At 38.9% G+C, this 23,970-nt stretch overlaps 1 protein-coding gene across 3 annotated transcripts in view; it reads right to left on the bottom strand.

Moving 5' to 3' along the window:
• Nucleotides 1-885: 885 nt before the first annotated feature.
• sdha (succinate dehydrogenase complex, subunit A, flavoprotein (Fp)) overlaps nt 886-23,970 on the bottom strand; it is a 37,878-nt gene continuing 14,793 nt past the window's right edge. For 2 of the 3 annotated variants that reach the window (XM_063011488.1, XM_063011479.1), the window contains 13 exons: nt 20,936-21,097; nt 18,127-18,270; nt 16,915-17,079; nt 16,626-16,774; nt 16,048-16,172; nt 15,619-15,787; nt 13,519-13,714; nt 12,053-12,224; nt 11,820-11,938; nt 10,014-10,125; nt 1,902-2,032; nt 1,575-1,688; nt 886-1,088 (listed from right to left, as the gene is read on the bottom strand). In XM_063011488.1, coding sequence (XP_062867558.1) covers nt 1,002-1,088; nt 1,575-1,688; nt 1,902-2,032; nt 10,014-10,125; nt 11,820-11,938; nt 12,053-12,224; nt 13,519-13,714; nt 15,619-15,787; nt 16,048-16,172; nt 16,626-16,774; nt 16,915-17,079; nt 18,127-18,270; nt 20,936-21,097 — 1,845 coding nt within the window. In that variant the 3' untranslated portion in view covers nt 886-1,001. Of the gene's footprint in view, nt 1,089-1,574; nt 1,689-1,901; nt 2,033-10,013; nt 10,126-11,819; nt 11,939-12,052; nt 12,225-13,518; nt 13,715-15,618; nt 15,788-16,047; nt 16,173-16,625; nt 16,775-16,914; nt 17,080-18,126; nt 18,271-18,390; nt 18,472-20,935; nt 21,098-23,970 lie in introns of those variants that run through there. The other variant, XM_063011497.1, reaches the window with a different exon arrangement.

The raw sequence follows: 23,970 nt of genomic DNA, 5'->3' as shown, positions 1-23,970 counted from the left end.
AGGATTAAAACAGGCACAACGAAGACACTATAAACTCAGTAAAATTGTCAAATTGTTATGGTCAGACATATACATATGAAACAGCAAGTGGTGCATGAAGGCAGCTGGGGTAAGTACCCACCATGCTCTGCACAAATCACCAAAAGGTTGCTGGGCAGTCTAGACTCACTGATGCCAAAGGGCATGAAGGCTAATCTAGTTTTCTCCATGATCATGTGGATGACTGGGCATGTGTGTGTCACTGACCCATAAAGTCATCAGTTTGGCTGTAGGACAATACATCCCACAAGGAAAATTAAAAGACATGCTTATAACAGATACCACAGGACTCCTTCAGATGTCTTGTGGAGTCCATGTCTCTGTGGGTCAAAGCAATTTTGACATTATATTTGGGGATGATCTTAATATTTTGAGTCATAAGTGTATGCCCTATTACTTCCCCATTTGCAGCAGGGTTTTCCTTTTTGAAAAAAGACATTTGGCTATATTACATTGTCTGGGTTATGCCCACTCCATTTTTCAGTCTTTCATAAATAAGTTTCTATCACACATGCACAAGATCTTAAACTTTTAGAATGTAAATTTTAGAAAACCACCAAGAGTTGCCTTTATATTTAAGCCCTGTTGAGGGGGACCAGGAGAAAGGCAGAGCTGTTAAAGAATGACCCAAGGCCAAAACAGGTAAAAACCTCCAATGCTTCCTGAGCATATACAAATGTTCATTATAATCTTTCAGAAATAAAACATTACCTAAAATAAGCAGGTAATCTGACACTAATAATCTGAATAAATTGTGTAAAAATGCTAGTTATTTATTTGCTAGACAATGAAAGTGAACCTTATTCAAAGTTAAATGACAAACAAAAGACACTAGCTCATAATACATCACTTTAGTAACAACTTTTTATGAAGTTTAATATTATGGAACTGATCTATTTATAGTAATCTAAAGCATTAATTATTAATAAACATAGTTTGGAGACAATTATGTGGAGTTTAATTTAATATGAACGGATGGCAGGTGGAATGGCAGCACAAGCTTCGGCATTTAGAGAGTCATCAATCACAGGTCTGTATTCCAGAGTGACCTGAGACACACAAACATGCATCAACATTTTTACAAAGGTTAAAAAAATCAACAACAAAAAGAGGGCTTATTTAAAAGTAATGATTCCTTAGATTAACCAAATGGCCATTATTTAATGAAGTGGTGTATGGTCAAAATTGACCATAATCTATTTAATACCTTGGTTTACCTAAATGATTTATATATTTTTTTCCACATAAATTGGGGTCAATTAGGGTGTCAAATGCAAATAACATCTAAACGAGCATCAAGTTTGGCCCATACAACTAAATAAGATTCAACAAATGTGCTTAAATCAACACTAGTTTTGATGATGTATGTCATTTATAATTATGAAGTACACAGTAGTGCATGTCTTTCCAGGCACTTTGATTCACTTTGAGCAACTTTAATACAGCAAACTTCAAGAATGTAACAATTTAATACACTTCTAATAACTTCAAAAAAGAAATGGACTACTGCTAAAATACTAGAATCATATCAATACCTTTCCTGTCTTTGGATCTACATAGGACAGTGTGTGCTTTCTCCAATGCTGATCAAAAGGTCTCTTTTGCTGACCCTGCTGTGGCTTTGAATAGTCATACTCATCCACACGCTCCTATACACAAAAAAACACAAAATGTAAAAGTACTGAATAAGAATGAGATACTATTGTGTAGGTAATAGTTTTTTATTTATGTAAATTTTAGTTACAAAAACATTAGTTACAAAGACTCAAATTACTACGTTTAGTTAGTACATTTAAATTGATCCACAATTAAGTTAATTAAGTTAGTGTTATTAGATGTTATCATTGCTTAATGAAACTTACTTTAAAATCTTCACGGGCATGAGCCCCCCTGCTTTCTTTGCGAGCCTCAGCTGCATGGATTGTCTGTACAGCATTCAGCATTAGGTTTTGTAGCTCTAAAGTCTCCACCAGGTCAGTGTTCCAAACAATACCTGAGAAACAACACAAAAATCATATAAACTTGGTACAAAGTGTATAACAATCTCTCTACAACAAGAAAGAATACTTGTTAAGTATGTGCATTGTATGAGACCTCTAAAGACAGACTGATGGAGACTTTTCCTGTAGTGTTTTAGTACTCCAGCTACAATGCTTACAATCGCAAAAGAGCCCAGGAAAAAAAAAAAATCTGATTTTTTGTCTGATCTGTCTGAAGTTCTGACGTCTGTGTGTGGTCTTACTTCATCTGTAGTTTTGCTGGGTGACTTCAATATTCACCTAGACTCCAATACCTCAAACTCTACTGATTTTCTGTCATTAATTAACTGCTTTGATCTACAACAACATGTAACTTTTCCTACTCATAAACATGGTCACATCCTGGACCTCATCTGTGCCACCGCCTCTCACTCCTCTCCCTGGTATACCCCTGAGCTTCGAACCTTAAAAACCCAGGGTCGCCGGTATAAAAACGTCTGTATAAAAAAACTTCGCTGCAGGTTCATGCCTTGGCACTTGCGGACCACGTGGCCAATTATAGAGCGGCTTTAAATGCTGCCCGATCAAGTTACCTTACTTCTGAGTTTAAAAAAACTGGCAAGAACTCGTCTCAACTTTTTTCTATTGTTAATAAGATTCTGTGTCCCCCATCCAACTCTGTCACTGCCTCGTCTGATCTTTGTAACTCTTTTCTCACTTTCTTTCAAGATAAAGTGTCTGGCATATACAGTGTATCACAAAAGTGAGTACACCCCTCACATTTCTGCAGATATTTAAGTATATCTTTTCATGGGACAACTCTGACAAAATGACACTTTGACACAATGAAAAGTAGTCTGTGTGCAGCTTATATAACAGTGTAAATTTATTCTTCCCTCAAAATAACTCAATATACAGCCATTAATGTCTAAACCACCGGCAACAAAAGTGAGTACACCCCTCAGAGACTACACCCCTAAATGTCCAAATTGAGCACTGCTTGTCATTTTCCCTCCAAAATGTCATGTGATTTGTTAGTGTTACTAGGTCTCAGGTGTGCATAGGGAGCAGGTGTGTTCAATTTAGTAGTACAGCTCTCACACTCTCTCATACTGGTCACTGAAAGTTCCAACATGGCACCTCATGGCAAAGAACTCTCTGAGGATCTTAAAAGACGAATTGTTGCGCTACATGTAGATGGCCAAGGCTACAAGAAGATTGCCAACACCCTGAAACTGAGCTGCAGCACAGTGGCCAAGATCATCCAGCGTTTTAAAAGAGCAGGGTCCACTCAGAACAGACCTCGCGTTGGTCGTCCAAAGAAGCTGAGTGCACGTGCTCAGCGTCACATCCAACTGCTGTCTTTGAAAGATAGGCGCAGGAGTGCTGTCAGCATTGCTGCAGAGATTGAAAAGGTGGGGGGTCAGCCTGTCAGTGCTCAGACCATACGCCGCACACTACATCAAATTGGTCTGCATGGCTGTCACCCCAGAAGGAAGCCTCTTCTGAAGTCTCTACACAAGAAAGCCCGCAAACAGTTTGCTGAAGACATGTCAACAAAGGACATGGATTACTGGAACCATGTCCTATGGTCTGATGAGACCAAGATTAATTTATTTGGTTCAGATGGTCTCAAGCATGTGTGGCGGCAATCAGGTGAGGAGTACAAAGATAAGTGTGTCATGCCTACAGTCAAGCATGGTGGTGGGAATGCCATGGTCTGGGGCTGCATGAGTGCAGCAGGTGTTGGGGAGTTACATTTCATTGAGGGACACATGAACTCCAATATGTACCGTGAAATACTGAAGCAGAGCATGATCCCCTCCCTCCGGAAACTGGGTCGCAGGGCAGTGTTCCAGCATGATAATGACCCCAAACACACCTCTAAGACGACCACTGCTTTATTGAAGAGGCTGAGGGTAAAGGTGATGGACTGGCCAAGCATGTCTCCAGACCTAAACCCAATAGAACATCTTTGGGGCATCCTCAAGCGGAAGGTAGAGGAGCGCAAAGTCTCGAATATCCGCCAGCTCCGTGATGTCGTCATGGAGGAGTGGAAAAGCATTCCAGTGGCAACCTGTGAAGCTCTGGTAAACTCCATGCCCAGGAGAGTTAAGGCAGTTCTGGGAAATAATGGTGGCCACACAAAATATTGACACTTCAGGAACTTTCACTAAGGGGTGTACTCACTTCTGTTGCCGGTGGTTTAGACATTAATGGCTGTATATTGAGTTATTTTGAGGGAAGAATAAATTTACACTGTTATATAAGCTGCACACAGACTACTTTTCATTGTGTCAAAGTGTCATTTTGTCAGTGTTGTCCCATGAAAAGATATACTTAAATATCTGCAGAAATGTGAGGGGTGTACTCACTTTTGTGATACACTGTATAATAAACTCTCTACTTTGGAATCTGTCTCCTCTAAATCCGGTTCTTACATTTCTCCTTCCTCTTGCTCGTTCCCGTGTTTCTCCACGGTTGACGCCGGTACCATTGAGAGAATTATATCTACATCGAAATCTGCCACCTCTTTCCTTGACCGTGCTCCTACTGCCCTTCTCAAACTCTGCTGTTCTACTTTATCTGTTCCCATCTCCCACACTGTCAAACTTTCGCTTAGCTCTGGATTGGTTCCTGGTGACTTGAAACTTGCTGCCGTCACCCCTGTCATCAAGAAACCCGGATTACACCAGTCCATACTCAGCAATTTTAGGCCCATTTCCAACCTTCCATTCCTCGCTAAAATTCTAGAAAGAGCTGTAGTCTCCCAGCTGCTTGACTACCTGGATGCAAATAACTTATCTGAAATCTTTCAGTGCCTTGTCAGGTCCTGGACAAAATGTTAATGGACAAATAATTCCATCAGTGTTTTTTTGGGGGTTTTTTTAAGAAAAATGTAAGTAGGGCTGCCACAATTGGTCGACCTAGTCGATGACATCAGCGCTAAATATGTGTCGACGTCAATATTTTAAGTGGATGCATCGATTTTAAAACTATAATATTATAAATGATCCTTTTTAATTTTTACAATGTTTCCATTCATACTTGCTTACATGGCCTAAGTTGTATTTGGTCCAGTCACTGGTTGGCGGCATTAAGCACAGTCTTAAAAATGCCGTCTGCAGAAGTCAGAGGCCGATTGTAGAGAGCTTTCAAAGAAAAGCTAAAAGTTTTCCAAGACCCAAATAATCAAAAGCTTGGGAATACTTAAAACTGGCAAAAAACAAAAAGGTGGTTTTGTACACTGTGCAAAGCTTGATGGTATACCACAGCAGCACTAGCGCGATGTTGCACGTCTATATTGTTTCATTACGCTTCTTAATCACGGAGATCTTGGAATACCGTATTCCTTAGCAAGTTCAGTTAGGGCGCATGAGACGCAGCAAAACTTTTACTTCTATATAGTTTCATCAAGCTTCCTAATTGCGGTGATCTTGGAATACCGTATTTCTTAGAAAGCCAGTGCACTTTGCTGCGTTGAGCCTGCGATTTTTGCGGTTGCCGTGGCGCTCAAAGTGCTAAAAGCTTGTGAAAACACTTACCACTTTGTGTACATCGCTTAGAATTTGAAGTAATCTTTGAGTGACTGTGTAGGTTAGAATCTGGGCTTATTGCGTCAATACTGTACATTGGACTTAAAGAGACGTGCCTAACTCTATTTTATTACTGCTAGAAGTTTAGGCACTTTGCTTTGTGTACAGAATGTACACTTTGTTTAATATGGAGCACTTAAGAATTTGATAATATGGACATAAACCCTGTTTAAATTTGTCAAGGAAAATTAATCGTTTCGATTAATCGACTAATCGATAAAAATAGTCTATAGATGAATTGATAGAAAAATAGTCGTTACTGCCAGCCCTAAATGTAAGGTCAACTATTTGTTTGAGTTATGAAAAAAGAAATTGGGGAAAACACAAAATAGAAGCATCTTTATTAGTGGTCTCAGGCTTCTGACTGCTAACCTTAAAATGTAGCAGTAAAACTTTAATTCCTTGCTTCTTTTTCATAATTCAGAGTGATTAAGGCTCTGTCGAAGCACCTAACCAATTTGTATTTAATGTATTTTCTGTTTGCTTTTAAACGCTTTACAAACTTATTTAGTGGTGCCAGGTCCTAAATACAAGCATAAACAAGGTGTTTAAACAGGTTTATTTTTTTAAATAGGAAATTTTACTGTGATCCTACATACAGTGTATCACAAAAGTGAGTACACCCCTCACATTTCCGCAGATATTTAAGTATATCTTTTCATGGGACAACACTGACAAAATGACAATTTGACACAATGAAAAGTAGTCTGTGTGCAGCTTATATAACAGTGTAAATTTATTCTTCCCTCAAAATAACTCAATATTCAGCCATTAATGTCTAAACCACCGGCAACAAAAGTGAGTACACCCCTTAGTGAAAGTTCCTGAAGTGTCAATATTTTGTGTGCCCACCATTATTTCCCAGAACTGCCTTAACTCTCCTGGGCATGGAGTTTACCAGAGCTTCACAGGTTGCCACTGGAATGCTTTTCCACTCCTCCATGACGACATCACGGAGCTGGCGGATATTCGAGACTTTGCGCTCCTCCACCTTCCGCTTGAGGATGCCCCAAAGATTTTCTATTGGGTTTAGGTCTGGAGGCATGCTTGGCCAGTCTATCACCTTTACCCTCAGCCTCTTCAATAAAGCAGTGGTCGTCTTAGAGGTGTGTTTGGGGTCATTATCATGCTGGAACACTGCCCTGCGACCCAGTTTCCGGAGGGAGGGGATCATGCTCTGCTTCAGTATTTCACAGTACATATTGGAGTTCATGTGTCCCTCAATGAAATGTAACTCCCCAACACCTGCTGCACTCATGCAGCCCCAGACCATGGCATTCCCACCACTATGCTTGACTGTAGGCATGACACACTTATCTTTGTACTCCTCACCTGATTGCCGCCACACATGCTTGAGACCATCTGAACCAAACAAATTAATCTTGGTCTCATCAGATCATAGGACATGGTTCCAGTAATCCATGTCCTTTGTTGACATTTCTTCAGCAAACTGTTTGTGGGCTTTCTTGTGTAGAGACTTCAGAAGAGGCTTTCCTTCTGGGGTGACAGCCATGCAGACCAATTTGATGTAGTGTGCGGCGTATGGTCTGAGCACTGACAGGCTGACCCCCCACCTTTTCAATCTCTGCAGCAATGCTGACAGCACTCCTGCGCCTATCTTTCAAAGACAGGAGTTGGATGTGACGCTGAGCACGTGCACTCAGCTTCTTTGGACGACCAATGCGAGGTCTGTTCTGAGTGGACCCTGCTCTTTTAAAACGCTGGATGATCTTGGCCACTGTGCTGCAGCTCAGTTTCAGGGTGTTGGCAATCTTCTTGTAGCCTTGGCCATCTTCATGTAGCGCAACAATTCGTCTTTTAAGATCCTCAGAGAGTTCTTTGCCATGAGGTGCCATGTTGGAACTTTCAGTGACCAGTATGAGAGAGTGTGAGAGCTGTACTACTAAATTGAACACACCTGCTCCCTATGCACACCTGAGACCTAGTAACACTAACGAGTCACATGACATTTTGGAGGGAAAATGACAAGCAGTGCTCAATTTGGACATTTAGGGGTGTAGTCTCTTAGTGGTGTACTCACTTTTGTTGCCGGTGGTTTAGACATTAATGGCTGTATATTGAGTTATTTTGAGGGAAGAATAAATTTACACTGTTATATAAGCTGCACACAGACTACTTTTCATTGTGTCAGTGTCATTTTGTCAGTGTTGTCCCATGAAAAGATATACTTAAATATCTGCAGAAATGTGAGGGGTGTACTCACTTTTGTGATACACTGTACATCAACATGTAATATTAAATGTACTATCTATATTCTTGCTCCAAACCCACAGAAAACATTCGAAAAAAATCGAATAAACAGTCTACATGTCAATGTATAAAAATAGAGACAACGTTCTCTACATAGGGTTACACCTGATAAATCATAAATTTATTTGAATATTTGAAAAATATTTTTTTAGTTTCATTTCAACAGTTTAATGCAGTGCAGTAATTTAGTTTAGAGACTGGTAAATACTGCAGAATGTCAGTAATTTAAAATGGTGTACTCCATCCCTAGTGATAAAGCAGTTATTTTTTACTGATGATTGCGACTACGGTATATTTGACAAAAAAAAAGATAATGGATGGTAATTACAAATTTCAAATACTAAAAATGACTGCCCGATAAACATACCGGCTATCCTGCTGACACTACATACTCTAATGCTGTATAAAATTTTTAATTCAATTAGTTTGTCATTCCAAAGCCACGAATATAAAATAAATGACAATGGCTGAAAGCTCTCACTCATTCTGTCAGGTTTATTGAAGCAGCATGGCTTGGTGAGGGTCACGTGATTTGTTATGGTATATTCTTCTTAACCGATAATGCATATCAGTTAAAGCATTTTTTAAGTCCACATGTCAAAGCATGTGAATGCGTACGCGTAAAGCAGCAATGGCAACCTACAAGTTAGAATAAAATCCCTAGTTTATTCAGTGACTTTTCCAAAGAGCAGTTTGAGTCCTACAAAAACTGGGAAAAGCTTAAAAAAGACTTGGTGGCAGCAAAAAAAAGAAGTCACAGGAAGTAAGCAGTTGGTCACCCAACCCACTAATCTCCTAAAGAGGAGACACTCAGATGCCAAATAAAAAAAAATCAGAAAAGACACAAAGACACTTTTAGGCAGGGTAAAAGATGGGCCTAGCAGGATTTACCATATGGTAATGACTGGATTGAACACAGACAAGGGACAAATTAAGTGCAAAAAATTAGGACAAATAACAGTGACACAGACTAACAAACCTGAACTGTCGAAGCCATTTAGAAAAAAGGAATCCACCACGCAGTGTAAGGTTAAGCAAGGTTAGAAAACATAACTAAAGGACCAAACATTGCTAAAGGAGGAAAAGAGACGGTGAAATAAAACCAGTGTTAGTAATAAATTCCTCTGTGAAAGAATAAACAAATAGACATAAATTAAGCCCAACATAACTAAAAACATTCTATATTAGCAGGTAAGGCCAAGTTGATAGCAAGCCAGCCTCAGGAGGAAAATAAGGAGTGAGAAGGACATCAAAAAGCTAGAGGTAGAACAAGCGAATGTAGCAATAAATTAAATGTAGAGATAAATTAAAATCAATGCAGTAGACAGAAGTTGTAAAGAGAGAATGGGAACAGGTAAGACAAAGGAAAAAGGGCAGAGCATATTTAGAAGTGCACAATATAGAGGGAAATGCAAAGGGCTGGCTTCTTCAAACATCTCTTTGGGCACACACGACAGCTACTGGAGGACAAACACCTGCAGCTCTGAATAAAATTACTCACAAGCTCTATAAAAACTGGCACTGGCTGCTGAAGGTCCTGTGAAATTTTGCTATAGTTCTATAAGGGGTGACAAAAATGGAGCTAGAGCATTACAAGGTGAAATCAGTGGCAAAAGGCTGTCATGAAAGCTAGACAAACTGGGAGGGCACCAGTAACAAATAAATTAGGAAAGAACCATCAATGTATCAATTATCTGGTCTGAGCTGTGGAATCCACCTGTTGCCAAATTACACAAAAACTATGCAAGAAAATTTCCAGGTTCATATTTCTTATTATCTATTTTGACCGAGGTACATATGATGTACGAGGTACATGTATAAGGTTCAGTTATAACATGACTCACCTGCATGAAATATGGTTACTATATGATTACTGAGTAATGTGTGTGTTTTTGTCTCCCCAAATAATTCAGTGGTTGCAACATTTCACACTGTCTCCTGTTTTCGGAACAATAAAACACAATAATGTGCACTAGGGATGCACATTTTGCCAGCTGTGTTGACAACATTAAAGCGCTTTCTAATAACGCTTTCTTACGACTATTGGTGTAATTATTTTATTTTACTTTCATCAGCTGCTTTATCATGTTAAAGATCACACCAATATATATTTACCAAAAAGACTTACCTCTATCAAACGTCTTAACATCATCCAATGTCTGATATAGGGCATCCATCTTAATGCATCCTTCTTTTAGGACTTCTCCAGTACGGAACACTGCTGCATGAGACTGCATGGTCTGGAATTAAAAAAGCATAGATAAAATTTTAGATTTTAAGCCAAATCCTAAGCATCGGATACATTTATTTATTAGATTTTTTAAGCCACGTTATACACTTGATTGTGTTATTTATGGCATGATTGGTGTTATGTTTAAGTCGCTTTTCTTGTTTATATTTGTCCATTTATATTTTTATTTTCGTTCCTGCCACGAAGTTTAGGATTGTTCTTGTGTTTTCTTGGTTGAAGATTTCTTTAATAGTTCCAGGTATGTGTAGCTGTTGTCCCTCTCTGGTGTATTTAAGGCATTTGATTGAAATATGTTTCACTGTGAGCTGTGTTTGGTATCTTTCACATGTTGGCATTGGATAAATTACTACAAAAAACTAGCAAACAAGAACCTTTTTGGCAGCACCTTTAAAATACATGAGACGAACTAAATTGGGGTTAATTTGGTTAAGTTCGTTTTTGCATGCTTTTGATATTCTTTGCCTGTATAAAGGCTTTCTAATCAGGCAGAAAGTTAAGTCTATCAATGATTAGCACTGTCTTTAAATTGTATTGTCACTCCAGATTTTACCCAAGATGTTCGCTGCTTCCATAAAAAAAAACAAAATTTTTCAACTTCTAGGCAGCTTTTTTTATATTCCATTTATTTTTAAACATATGGTTTCTTTGCATCTTAATAGTCTAATTTATCACTGGCAGGGTGGTAAGATTAGACCCTATGCTTATCAAATAGTGTTGAAAAGCTTTCAATCTCACACAAAGCTGGCCTGTATAGCAGGATGGCAAGAAATAAACGTCTCCTAAAAAGTGCCATGCTAAAAGACTTGGAGGATTCTAATGCCAAGGGGCAAAGGGCATTATGGTCAGATGAGACCAAGATTAAACATTTTGGACTAAACTCCAAGTGGTACGTTTGGAGAAAACCAAACAGCACCAAACACAAAAAACACAGACATAGTTCTTGGTGAAACATCCATTTGCCTTGATAACCTCTAATAAGCAATTTCGGTAAATGCTTTCAAACTTCTGACAGGTGTGGAATCTTTACCTATTCTTCTTGAGCAAAAGATTTCAGTTTATTAAAGCTTCATGCTTTAGTGCTAGAATTGCTTTCTTTAAAATCTCACCAAGCACTTTTTATGGAATTTAAATCTGCCCCAGCCTCAATCAGATCACCCTGTAAGTCTTTTGCAGCAATATCGGAATTTTTCTTCTTTGACCTGATGAGATTGTTACAGCCACTAGACAAAATTGTTGGAATGTTTAAGGTCTTGGGAATCTTAAAAATTTGTATTGATCTTTTGGTGCAATTAAATGATGTCCTTTCTTCACTTATCCCTAATTTTCACAATGGTTGCAACACAACAAACACATCTCTGGGTGGTGTTTACATATGACAGATCACAACTAATTAAGGGCCATTATCGTGTTTCCAACTGTATAATCATTTTGTAGGCCAAATTTAGGTCAGACAGAATACAAACAGGTTTTAAGATCAGCTTTATTATTTAGGGTAGTATTAAGAAAATCTATTGCTACTCTAAAATACAACAAAGCTATAAATCCTTATACAAGAACGAGGTGAATATGATTGCAACTTTAATTAGATGCATATAAAACTTTGAACATACAAAGATTTTGTATTATTTGCTCCAGCTAACAAAACAGCTATTTATAAATGAAGTCAAGTATATTATATGGTACCTTTTGCATACTAAGCCTTATCTCAGAGGTTCTTGTAGTGCCGTTAGCAAAGCGTATTTTGTCCAGGTTAGCAACTGATTCCTCTCCTGCATTAGAGTTCAGAGGTACAAGCTTCTCTCCTAAACAATAAACATGAAACAAAAACATGAGCTAAAACCCCACAACCTTATTCAACATTGAAATGGGTAATAAAATTACAGGTGATGGCTTACTTTCCTAATGTTTTTGGTTACCTGGAGTGTTGTTCTCAGCAATGGTGAGGGCACAAGCACGGCCAAAGACCACAAGATCCAGCAGTGAGTTTGCTCCTAAGCGATTGGCACCATGAACAGATGCACAACCAGATTCACCACAGGCATACAACCCTGGAACAACTGTATCCTTACCATCCTTGTAAGTAATGACCTATTAACAAAGTAGAATAAACTCATGTTTTACAAATGCACAATTTTACCAAAACTTAAGCATGTTATAATATCGAAGAAAGATTTGTCTTCGTCCATGCGCACTCTTAACCGAAGTTCCTCAGGGCTCTGTACTTGGCCCACTTCTTTTCTCTATCTACACCCGCTCTCTGGGTAAGGTCATAGCCTCATATGGCTTCTCTTACCACTCCTATGTAGATAATACTCAGCCCATTCTGTCATTTCCTCCTTCAGACACACGAGTCTCAGCTTGCGTCACAGCATGTCTGCAAGACATCTCACAATGGATGTCAGCTCATCATCTAAAACTCAATCCCAGCAAGACAGAGCTGTTACTCATTCCTGGAGATCAATCTCCAACCCAGGACCTAGTCACCTCTCTTGAGGACTCCCAGATCAGACCATCTGATAAGGTAAGAAGCCTTGGTGTTGTCCTGGATAACCAGCTGACCTTCTCTCCTCATGTAGCCAACATAAGAAGATCGTGCCGGTTCCTACTCTACAACATCAGGAAGATTCGACCATTTCTCTCCATTAAAGGCACTCAGATTTTGGTCCAGTCACTTGTAATATCACAGTTGGACTACTGCAACTCCCTCCTGGCAGGTGCTCCCATTTCTACTACTAAACCCTTGCAGCTCATTCAAAATGCAGCTGCTCGCCTGGTTTTTAACCAACCTAAACACTGCCACATCACCCCACTGCTGCGTTCTCTGCACTGGCTTCCTGTAGCTGCACACATTCAATTTAAAACACTGATGCTCGCCTACAAAGCCAAACATGGACCAGCCCCAAGCTACCTTCGTGGTCTAATCAAACCCCGCTCTGTACAGGGCAACCTCTGAGCCACTAGTCTCGCTCGAATTGATCCTCCACCCAGGACTAGAGGAAGACAAGCATCAAGGCTCTTCTCTGTTCTGGCACCCAAGTGGTGGAACGAACTTCCTCTGTCTGTCCGAACATCTGAGTCTCTTGCTAAAAAACCCACCTTTTTACTAAGCACTTAAGCTGACTTGTATTAACTTACTAACTAATGCTCTTTTTCATTTCTTTAATAAAAAAAAAAAATAAAAAAAACACACTAGTTCTAATATGTTCTAATGGTTTCAGCAGATTTGTGTTCTTGAACTGTTGTCTACTTAAACTAGAGTAATGAAATGTTTGCTATGGAAGCACTTCTGTAAGTCGCTCTGGATAAGAGCGTCTGATAAATGCCGAAAATGTAAATGTCTAACAATTACAACGTAATGTAAAAGAAAGGCGAGTTAGAATACCTGTCCCTTGTAGTTAGTAGGAATGCCTCCCATGTTGTAATGGACTGTGGGCAAGACTGGTATTGGCTCTTTTGTGACATCCACTCCAGCAAATATCATTGCTGTTTCAGAGATACCAGGTAGACGAGCAGCCAGCTGCTGAGGTGGAAGGTGGTGGAGCTGAAGGTACACATGGTCTTTCTCTGGTCCAACACCTCTGACCATTGCAGTAGCACAGTTAATTTAGTTGTAGCAAGTTTAATAACAGAGTTATAAAAAAAAAAAAAAAAAGAATTATAATAATAATAGATACAAAATAATAAATAAATATTATATATATATATATATATATATATATATATATATATATATATATATATATATATATACAGTGTATCACAAAAGTGAGTACACCCCTCACATTTCTGCAGATATTTAAGTATATCTTTTCATGGGACAACACTGACAAAATGACACTTTGACACAATGAAAAGTAGTCTGTGTGCAGCTTATATAACAGTGTAAATTTATTCTTCCCTCAAAATAACTCAATATACAGCCATTAATGTCTAAACCACCGGCAACAAAAGTGAGTACACCCCTAAGAGACTACACCCCTAAATGTCCAAATTGAGCACTGCTTGTCATTTTCCCTCCAAAATGTCATGTGATTTGTTAGTGTTACTAGGTCTCAGGTGTGCATAGGGAGCAGGTGTGTTCAATTTAGTAGTACAGCTCTCACACTCTCTCATACTGGTCACTGAAACTTCCAACATGGCACCTCATGGCAAAAAACTCTCTGAGGATCTTAAAAGACGAATTGTTGCGCTACATGAAGATGGCCAAGGCTACAAGAAGATTGCCAACACCCTGAAACTGAGCTGCAGCACAGTGGCCAAGATCATCCAGCGTTTTAAAAGAGCAGGGTCCACTCAGAACAGACCTCGCGTTGGTCGTCCAAAGAAGCTGAGTGCACATGCTCAGCGTCACAACCAGCTGCTGTCTTTGAAAGATAGGCGCAGGAGTGCTGTCAGCATTGCTGCAGAGATTGAAAAGGTGGGGGGTCAGCCTGTCAGTGCTCAGACCATACGCCGCACACTACATCAAATTGGTCTGCATGGCTGTCACCCCAGAAGGAAGCCTCTTCTGAAGTCTCTACACAAGAAAGCCCGCAAACAGTTTGCTGAAGACATGTCAACAAAGGACATGGATTACTGGAACCATGTCCTATGGTCTGATGAGACCAAGATTAATTTGTTTGGTTCAGATGGTCTCAAGCATGTGTGGCGGCAATCAGGTGAGGAGTACAAAGATAAGTGTGTCATGCCTACAGTCAAGCATGGTGGTGGGAATGCCATGGTCTGGGGCTGCATGAGTGCAGCAGGTGTTGGGGAGTTACATTTCATTGAGGGACACATTAACTCCAATATGTACTGTGAAATACTGAAGCAGAGCATGATCCCCTCCCTCCGGAAACTGGGTTGCAGGGCAGTGTTTCAGCATGATAATGACCCCAAACACACCTCTAAGACGACCACTGCTTTATTGAAGAGGCTGAGGGTAAAGGTGATGGACTGGCCAAGCATGTCTCCAGACCTAAACCCAATAGAACATCTTTGGGGCATCCTCAAGCGGAAGGTGGAGGAGCGCAAAGTCTCGAATATCCGCCAGCTCCGTGATGTCATCATGGAGGAGTGGAAAAGCATTCCAGTGGCAACCTGTGAAGCTCTGGTAAACTCCATGCCCAGGAGAGTTAAGGCAGTTCTGGGAAATAATGGTGGCCACACAAAATATTGACACTTCAGGAACTTTCACTAAGGGGTGTACTCACTTTTGTTGCTGGTGGTTTAGACATTAATGGCTGTATATTGAGTTATTTTGAGGGAAGAATAAATTTACACTGTTATATAAGCTGCACACAGACTACTTTTCATTGTGTCAAAGTGTCATTTTGTCAGTGTTGTCCCATGAAAAGATATACTTAAATATCTGCAGAAATGTGAGGGGTGTACTCACTTTTGTGATACACTGTATATATATATACACACACGTATATACAGTATATGTACACGTATATACATATATATACACACACAAAATATATATATACTGGGGTCATACCTTCCTTCTCGGATTTCAATGGTCATGGAACGCGAGACCACATCTCTTGAGGCCAAATCTTTAGCATTTGGAGCATAGCGTTCCATAAACCTCTCACCTTCACTGTTAATTAAAATTCCACCCTCACCACGACAGCCTTCTGTGATCAGGCAACCAGCCCCATAGATTCCTAAAAAAACAAGTCTAGGTTTAACTAAAACTATTCAAGTGGCTATGTGAGGATATTGGTAGGAAGACTGACCATTACAACATAAGAGTTAAGAGTTAAACATAATGTGTTGAATAACAACAATGCATGAAATAGAATTAAATTATTTATTACATAAAAATGAGCTAAAACCTGTACATTTCAACTTTATTTAAGTACATGCATTACCAGCAACATGTGTATACTTGTTTAAAAAACTTGCTATTAATGAAGACCCTGACCTGTGGGGTGAAACTGAACAAACTCCAAATCCTGACATGGCAGGCCAGCACGTGTGACCATGGCATTACCATCTCCTGTACTAGTGTGGGCCGAAGTGCAGCTAAAATAAGTGCGCCCATAACCACTGTGGAGATACATAGAGTATATTGAAATACATCAATGATTTAAAAATGAAATGATATGCAAACATATTATATGTTAAACATTTTTAATCCCACGTGTGCATAGTAAAATGCTTTTGTTAAAAAAAAAATTAGATTAGCAAAACTGTAAGGTTCTATGGACTTTCTGAAAACTAGATTCAAACTTATGGGGGGGTTTATATTGACTTAAAAGGTTAAAACGTACAACAAAGTTAGTCATATTGTTAAATATAAGCAACTGACTAATATGGGACATTTACTGCAATGGTAATTTTTTTAATATCTAAAAGCATGTTTGCATGTCTGTTTATAAGGATGTCATTAGACAAACATATTATTATAAAACTAATACATAATTAAAATGATTACCTTGATCAATCAATTTTTTTCAAATGATATGGTAATTTTTAATGTTAATTTATTTATCTACTTACCCTGTGGCAATGACTGTGTTTTTGGCCCTGAATCGGTGAATAGAGCCATCCTCCATGCACAAGGCAATAACTCCTAGGCATTGTCCTCCCTCCATCAGCATGTCCAGGGCAAAATACTCCACAAAATAACTTGTGTCATACCTTAGAGACTTTCACGCAATAAAATAAATTGTTACATTAAACACCCAACCATGTTTGCTTGAGATACACGTACAATATTATTTATGTATAATATATATTTAGGTTTATTTTTATTCATTTAGGCATTCCAGTAGGCACTGTATCTCACCCGCCCATAGAGTGTGTGCAAAAGAGAGTGACCCGTCCTGTCAGCAACACAGCAGCATCTGTGAGCCTGACCTCCTTTCCCGTATTTCAGACTCTGGCCTCCAAAAGCCCGCTGATAGATTTTTCCATCCTCTGTACGGCTAAATGGCATGCCAAAGTTCTCCAACTTTTAAGGGAGAATGGGGGTGCAAAAAAGGATTATTATTAAATGAACTAGACATTCACATAGAAGCAAGTGAATTAGGCATTGCTCTGGTATTTGAAAAACAAAATCCTTACATTTTAAACATTAATTGTTCTTGTTTCGAGTATCACCCATAGCCTTTAGATAAACATTATTGTTTAAAAGTGAAACATTACACAGACATGTATATTCTAACAGTAAACTGCATTAAAACAATGAAAATAAATAAAATAACCTTGGAACCTACAGTTTTTGAAATCTGTTTAGAGCTTTTTAGACTCCACAATTATTTTTCTTAATGCTGAGGATAATGGTCAATCAAGCTCCTGGGAGTAGCGGTCTACATTTGGACCATTTAGTGTATGAAAAATTATAATATTTTACAAATCATTATTGTGTACAAATAATAGTATTTACTACCTGAAACCAAATTTCCCGTTTTATATTGCTAAAATGATTTTAAATAAATCATGTTTAGATTCAACAGAGTTAAAAGTTTGACAGCAAACATTAGTCAGACATTAGCACATGATTCATCTTTAAGGCACATTCAGATGAGAAGCATTTTGCGCTTCTCTCACCACAAGCCTGGGCGCACTTTGCTCAGTGCTTGGCTTAAGAAGTGCAGTAAAATGTCATTAAAGTGTACCACAACACGAATAACCATTTGTGTGAAATAACCAACCTGTGGTGCAAAAGGAGGCTCTCTCCTTGTAATAGTAAGTGTTACAAAGCTGTTTTAAAGGCCCTGGGACCACAGTTAAAGTAATTACTCTATATATATGACTACAGCCTTCTTTACCTTGTAACCGCTCTCTGTCTTTCATGTAGAATTAATGTTACCTTATAACTGATGGACTGAACTTAATTTCCAGATTGCAGTCCAAAGCTATCAAGAATTGTAGGTGTTAATCAAGTTTAAAAGCATAAAAACACTACCATGAAACACTACATCCCATTGTACTTGTGTTGTACAAAGAAAACAAATCTCAACAAAATTCAAAAAGTGTGTCCACCCTTCTCTCTTACCTCAACCACAGCAGCCGGGGCTTGTTCTGTCATATAGTGAATGGCATCCTGGTCCCCTAACCAATCAGATCCTTTTACTGTGTCATAAAAGTGCCAACGCCAATCGTCTTCCTCCATGTTACCAAGGGCTGCATTAATTCCACCCTATTGTTAAAAAATAAAGAGGTTATTTAAATGCACATAGTACATACACTGATCAGCCATAACATTAAAACCTCCTCCTTGTTTCTACACTCACTGTCCATTTTTATCAGCTCCACTTACCATATAGGAGAACTTTGTAGTTCTACAATTTCTGACAGCAGTCCATCTGTTTCTCTGCATGCTTTGCTAGCCCCCTTTCATGCTGTTCTTCTATGGTCAGGACTCTCCCAGGACCACTACAGAGTAGGCATTATTTAGGTGGTGGATCATTCTCAGCACTGCAGTGACACTGACATGGTGGTGGTGTTTTAGAGTGTGTTGTGCTGGTATGAGTGGATAAGACAGCAATGCTGCTGGAATTTTTAAACACCTCACTGTCATTGCTGGACTGAGAATATTCCACCAATCAAAAATATCCAGCCAACAGCGCCCCATGGGTAGCATCTTGTGAAAGACGCTACCCATCTTGTGAAAGATGAAGATGAAAGTCTAAAAGATGACCAACTCAAAACAGCGGCAATAGATGAGTGATCGTCTCTGACTTTACATCTTCAAGGTTGACCAACTAGGTAGGAGTGTCTAATAGAGTGGACAGTGAGTGGACACGGTATTTAAAAACTCCAGCAGTGCTGCTGTGTATGATCCACTCATATCAGCACAACACACACTAACACACCACCACCATGTCAGTGTCACTGCAGTGCTGAGAATCATCCACCAGTGCTCCAATGTGGTAAGTGGAGCTGATAAAATAGACAGTGAGATTAGAAACAAGAAGGTGGTTTTAATGTTATGGCTGATCAGTGTATGTTGCTACACATACATCAGGAAATACAGCAAAACTAAAAATGAATATAGTGCATCCATCGTATTACACTCATATTTACTCGAAATGACAACTGATTCTTTAAGTTAATAAAAATATTGGATAGAGGCCCTTTGAAGTACATAAATTTTTGTTGTAGCCCCTTACTACAAACATTAAAATAAAATAAGGGTTGGTGTTAGAAATACTGCACGGATTTATTACAGGCACTACAATGTACATATTTCAGATTTAGTTGCACTGATTTGCTTAACTTTTACAAGATGGCAGTGCCCATGGATGCTTTATCGTGCAGTAGAGGTTCCATCATACTGACCACTTTCTAAATAATTTATTGTAACATCAAGATATTCCTTGATATTTTAGACAGTTTTGTTTCCCTTTTACACAAAAAGATGCATATTTGGTTTGCTTGAGACACTGTATCAACATAACTGTGCTAATTAAAGACATTTTGTTAACTTTTGTTTTAAGTATAGAACATAAATGTTACTGTGCATCAGATATGTTACTTAAGGAAACAAAAATAAACCTGTTCACCTATAATAATAACCCAAAATATTACTACAGTACATTGAGAAACATTTAACATATATTTAAACCACTATAAAAAAGAAGATTTAATAACAACATTCACAATGGAATCCCTTTAATGTTTTTGTGGGACACATCAGCACCATTTTAGAAAACCCAAGCTATTTTATACATTTTATAAAAGGAAATAACAACCAAATACTATGATTTTTATTCCTGTAAACCTCTCCTGACAAAAGAACAAAGGACAGATTTAATTTGGGACACTTTATATACTGATTGTTGCAGTCTTGCATGTGTAATTTTTGCCCATTCTTGCTTTATACAAGACCTCAGTTAAACACACACACACACACACACACACACACACACAAGCACACACACACACACACACACACACACACACACTGTCCATAAAGTCACATTTTTCATAGTGTGTGGAGAATAAGGCCTAGCATTGTGTATGCAAATTGTTTTTAATAACCATGCTAAGTTCAGATTAAGACAGGTGCTTAGGGCAGCTTCATTTGCTCTTATTTTATTAAAACGGTCGTTTTAATGTTGGACAATTGTTTCAGTAGGTGGATTCAGTAGGTATTCAGTCCCCCTGACTTTTTGCACACTTTGTGTTGTGATTTCAAATTTGCATTAACATAATTGCCATTAAGACCCATCAATCTATAACATCACCCATCATGATGAAGTGCAAACAAGCTTTAAAATAAAGTTTAAGCCCCACCACAACCTAGTTGCAACTGTTTGGTCCTTGAACAAGGCCCCTAACCCTCATTTCTCAATTTGTTATAATTGTAAGTTTCTTTGGATAAAAGCAACTAAATGTCCCAAATGTAAATGAACAAAATACTGAAAGGGAAAACACCAATGACAAATATATTTTCAGTTATGGTATTGAAGACATTTTGAGGTGACTTGTAATTTGATGAGGGACACGATACTAAAAGTAGCATTTATACAATTTGAGACAATAAAAGTGCACATGGTCAGACAGGCTATATTACCCAACCACTGATGCATCACCAGCAGTCTAAACTGCATGCTGTTTACAATAAATGAGTATACCATTAGACCAGGAATTATTTTTATAAAATTAAATTGTCCAGTTTGGGTAAGACCACAACTGTTTACCATAACTGAGCCTTTCTGTTAGCTTAATCCAGTCTGGCTATTTTCCTCTGACCTTTCTAAATAAAAAGGCTAAGGAATAGTCAAGAAATACAACAAACAAAAGTGTATAAATGAAAAAAAAAGCATGACATATTTATTAAAAACTAAATTTTTTTTTACCTGTGCTGCCACTGTGTGGGAGCGAGTGGGAAACAGTTTGGTGATGCATGCTGTATTGAAGCCAGCCTCTGAAAGCCCAAATGCAGCCCGTAGTCCAGCACCACCTGCTCCCACCACAACTGCGTCAAACTCATGATCTACCACTGGGTAATGCTTGGATATCTGTAATAACAACATGTACACTGTTTTAAGAGAATTATTTTGCTCTACTTAACTTATCTTACTTTCATAAAAAAGAAAATCTGTAAAACAATTTAATTATATACAACAGTACTTACTGGTCATGCAGTGGACAAACCACATACAGGGCTATATAAAATATTTGCCCCGTCCCAGTTTCTTTCATTTTTGCATATACAGTGGGGCCAAAAAGTATTTAGTTAGCCACTGATTGTGCAAGTTCTCCTACTTAGAAAGATGAGTGAGGTCTGTAATTTTCATCATAGGTACACTTCAACTATGAGAGACAAAATGAGAAAAAAAAAATCCAGGAAATCACATTGTAGGACTTTTAAAGAATTTATTTGTACATTCTGGCGGAAAATAAGTATTTGGTCAATAACAAAAGTTCAGCTCAACACTTTGTAACATAACCTTTGTTGGCAATGACAGAGGTCAAACGTTGCCTGTAAGTCTTCACCAGGTTTGCACACACTGTAGCTGGTATTTTGGCCCATTCCTCCATGCAGATCTCCTCTAGAGCAGTGATGTTTTGGGGCTGTCGCTGGGCAACACGGACTCCACAAATTTTCTATGGGGTTGAGGTCTGGAGACTGGCTAGGCCACTCCAGGACCTTGAAATGCTTTTTACGGAGCCACTCCTTCATTGCCCGAACGGTGTGTTTGGGATCATTGGGCATACTCTAGATCTCATCTGCTGTTCTGGAGTAACCCCTCTGAATTGTACTGCTTCAGATCTTCCTATCTCTGATCATCACCTGATTTCTTTTACTGTGACACTGCCATCAGCTAAAACGAGTCCTCGGGCCATCTCATTCCGTAATATCAAGAACATCGATCATACTGCCCTATCATCGGGAGTCAGTGCTCTCCATTGGAACTATGGATCTGCTTCTACCCAAGACCTCATCTCTCATTACAACACAGAGCTGCATAATCTCTTGGATAATCTTGCCCCATTAAAAACACGAACTGTTTCATTTACTCACACTGCACCATGGTACACTACTGAACTACGACAACTAAAATCAAGGGCACGACAGCTCGAACGCCTGTATAGGAAAAGTGGACTTACTGTGCACAAGGAAATGTATAATAACCACCTACTGCATTATAAAGATGCTATCTCGGCTTCCAAATCTACCTACTATGGATCACTATTTAGGGCGTTTGAGGGTAACACCCGTGCACTTTTTTCTACTGTGAATAACATTTTGCAGCCACCGGACACTTTACCTAACCACATGTACTCAACTGAACTGTGTGACAAGTTTATGTCATTCTTCAATTCCAAAATCCAAAATATTCACCAGCAGCTGTACTCTCCACCTGTTAATACTATAAGCTATGACTGTACAACTGCTCATGTACTATGTTCTTGTTCCCTATCTACTTTTGAACTTCCTACTATAACTGAAATAACCCGCCTTATCCAAAAATCTAAATCTTCAACCTGCATTCTTGATCCTCTCCCTACAAACCTTGCCAAATCTTGCGTTTCCTCTCTGTGTACTTCTATTACTGCCATTGTTCAATCATCTCTTCTTTCTGGTTCTCTTCCTGCCCCTCTCAAGATGGCAACTATTACACCCATACTTAAGAAACCTGGCTTGGATCCCAATGACCTAAATAACTTTCGTCCTATTTCTAATCTACCTTTTATTTCGAAAGTTATTGAGAAAGTTGTTTTTGCTCAAGTTCATAAATATCTAATAGACAACGATTTACATGAGGCTTTCCAGTCTGGTTTTCGCGCTCTACATAGCACAGAAACGGCACTTCTTAAAATAACTAATGACGTTCTAGTGGCAGCTGACTCTAGTTTGCTAACCATTCTCATTCTTCTAGATCTGAAGGCGGCCTTCGATACTATCTCACACAAAATCTTGCTGGACCGCCTCAAATCAATTGGACTTACTGATACTGTTTTTGCATGGTTTTTCTCCTATATTAATGGTCGTAGCCAGTTCGTTCAACTCAAACATTTTCAGTCTCACCCATCTGAAGTTGTTTGTGGTGTCCCACAGGGCTCTGTTCTAGGACCTCTCTTATTTATTATTTACCTTCTACCTGTTGGTCAAATATTTAGGAAACATAAAATCCAATTCCACTGTTATGCTGATGACACCCAACTATACTTATCCACTAAACCTAATGCCTTGCTCCCACCTTCTACCCTATCTGACTGCTTAGACGAAACTAAAAACTGGTTCTCTAAAAACTTCCTGATGGTTAATACAGATAAAACCCAAATTCTCCTTGTGGGAACTAAGACCACTCTCGCCAAAACCAAATCGTTTACTTTGAACTTTGAAAACTCTGTCATTTCGCCTTCTTCCCAGGTTAAAAGCCTGGGTGTTGTTCTTGACAGTCATCTTTCTTTCAAAGCACACATCAATAACATTACACGATCTGCCTACTTCCACTTAAGGAATATCAACCGCCTACGCCCGTTCCTCAGTCAAACAAGTACTGCCATTCTCGTCCATGCGCTGGTAACATCCCGAATTGACTACTGTAATTCAATCCTATTCGGCTTACCTCATAAATCATTACAAAAACTCCAACTAGTCCAAAACTCCGCTGCACGGATTATCTCTAGCTCACCCTCAACTAATCACATCACTCCCGTTCTCAGACAGCTTCACTGGCTCCCCGTAAATTATCGCATACACTAAGATCTTGTTATTCACATTCAAAGCTCTACATGGTCTAGCACCCTCTTACATCTCCGATTTACTCCAATTCTACAATCCCACCCGCACTCTTAGGTCTTCCTCAGCCTTCCAGCTTTCTATTCCTTCTGTCCGCCTGTCGACTATGGGTGCGAGGGCTTTTAGCCACTCTGCCCCTTC

Source organism: Trichomycterus rosablanca, chromosome 2 (genome assembly GCF_030014385.1).
Source record: "Trichomycterus rosablanca isolate fTriRos1 chromosome 2, fTriRos1.hap1, whole genome shotgun sequence".
In the NCBI taxonomy this organism is placed as follows: Eukaryota; Metazoa; Chordata; class Actinopteri; order Siluriformes; family Trichomycteridae; genus Trichomycterus; species Trichomycterus rosablanca.
The sequence above is the reverse complement of the archived record's forward strand: the minus strand, read 5'-3'. Positions and strand labels throughout refer to the sequence as shown.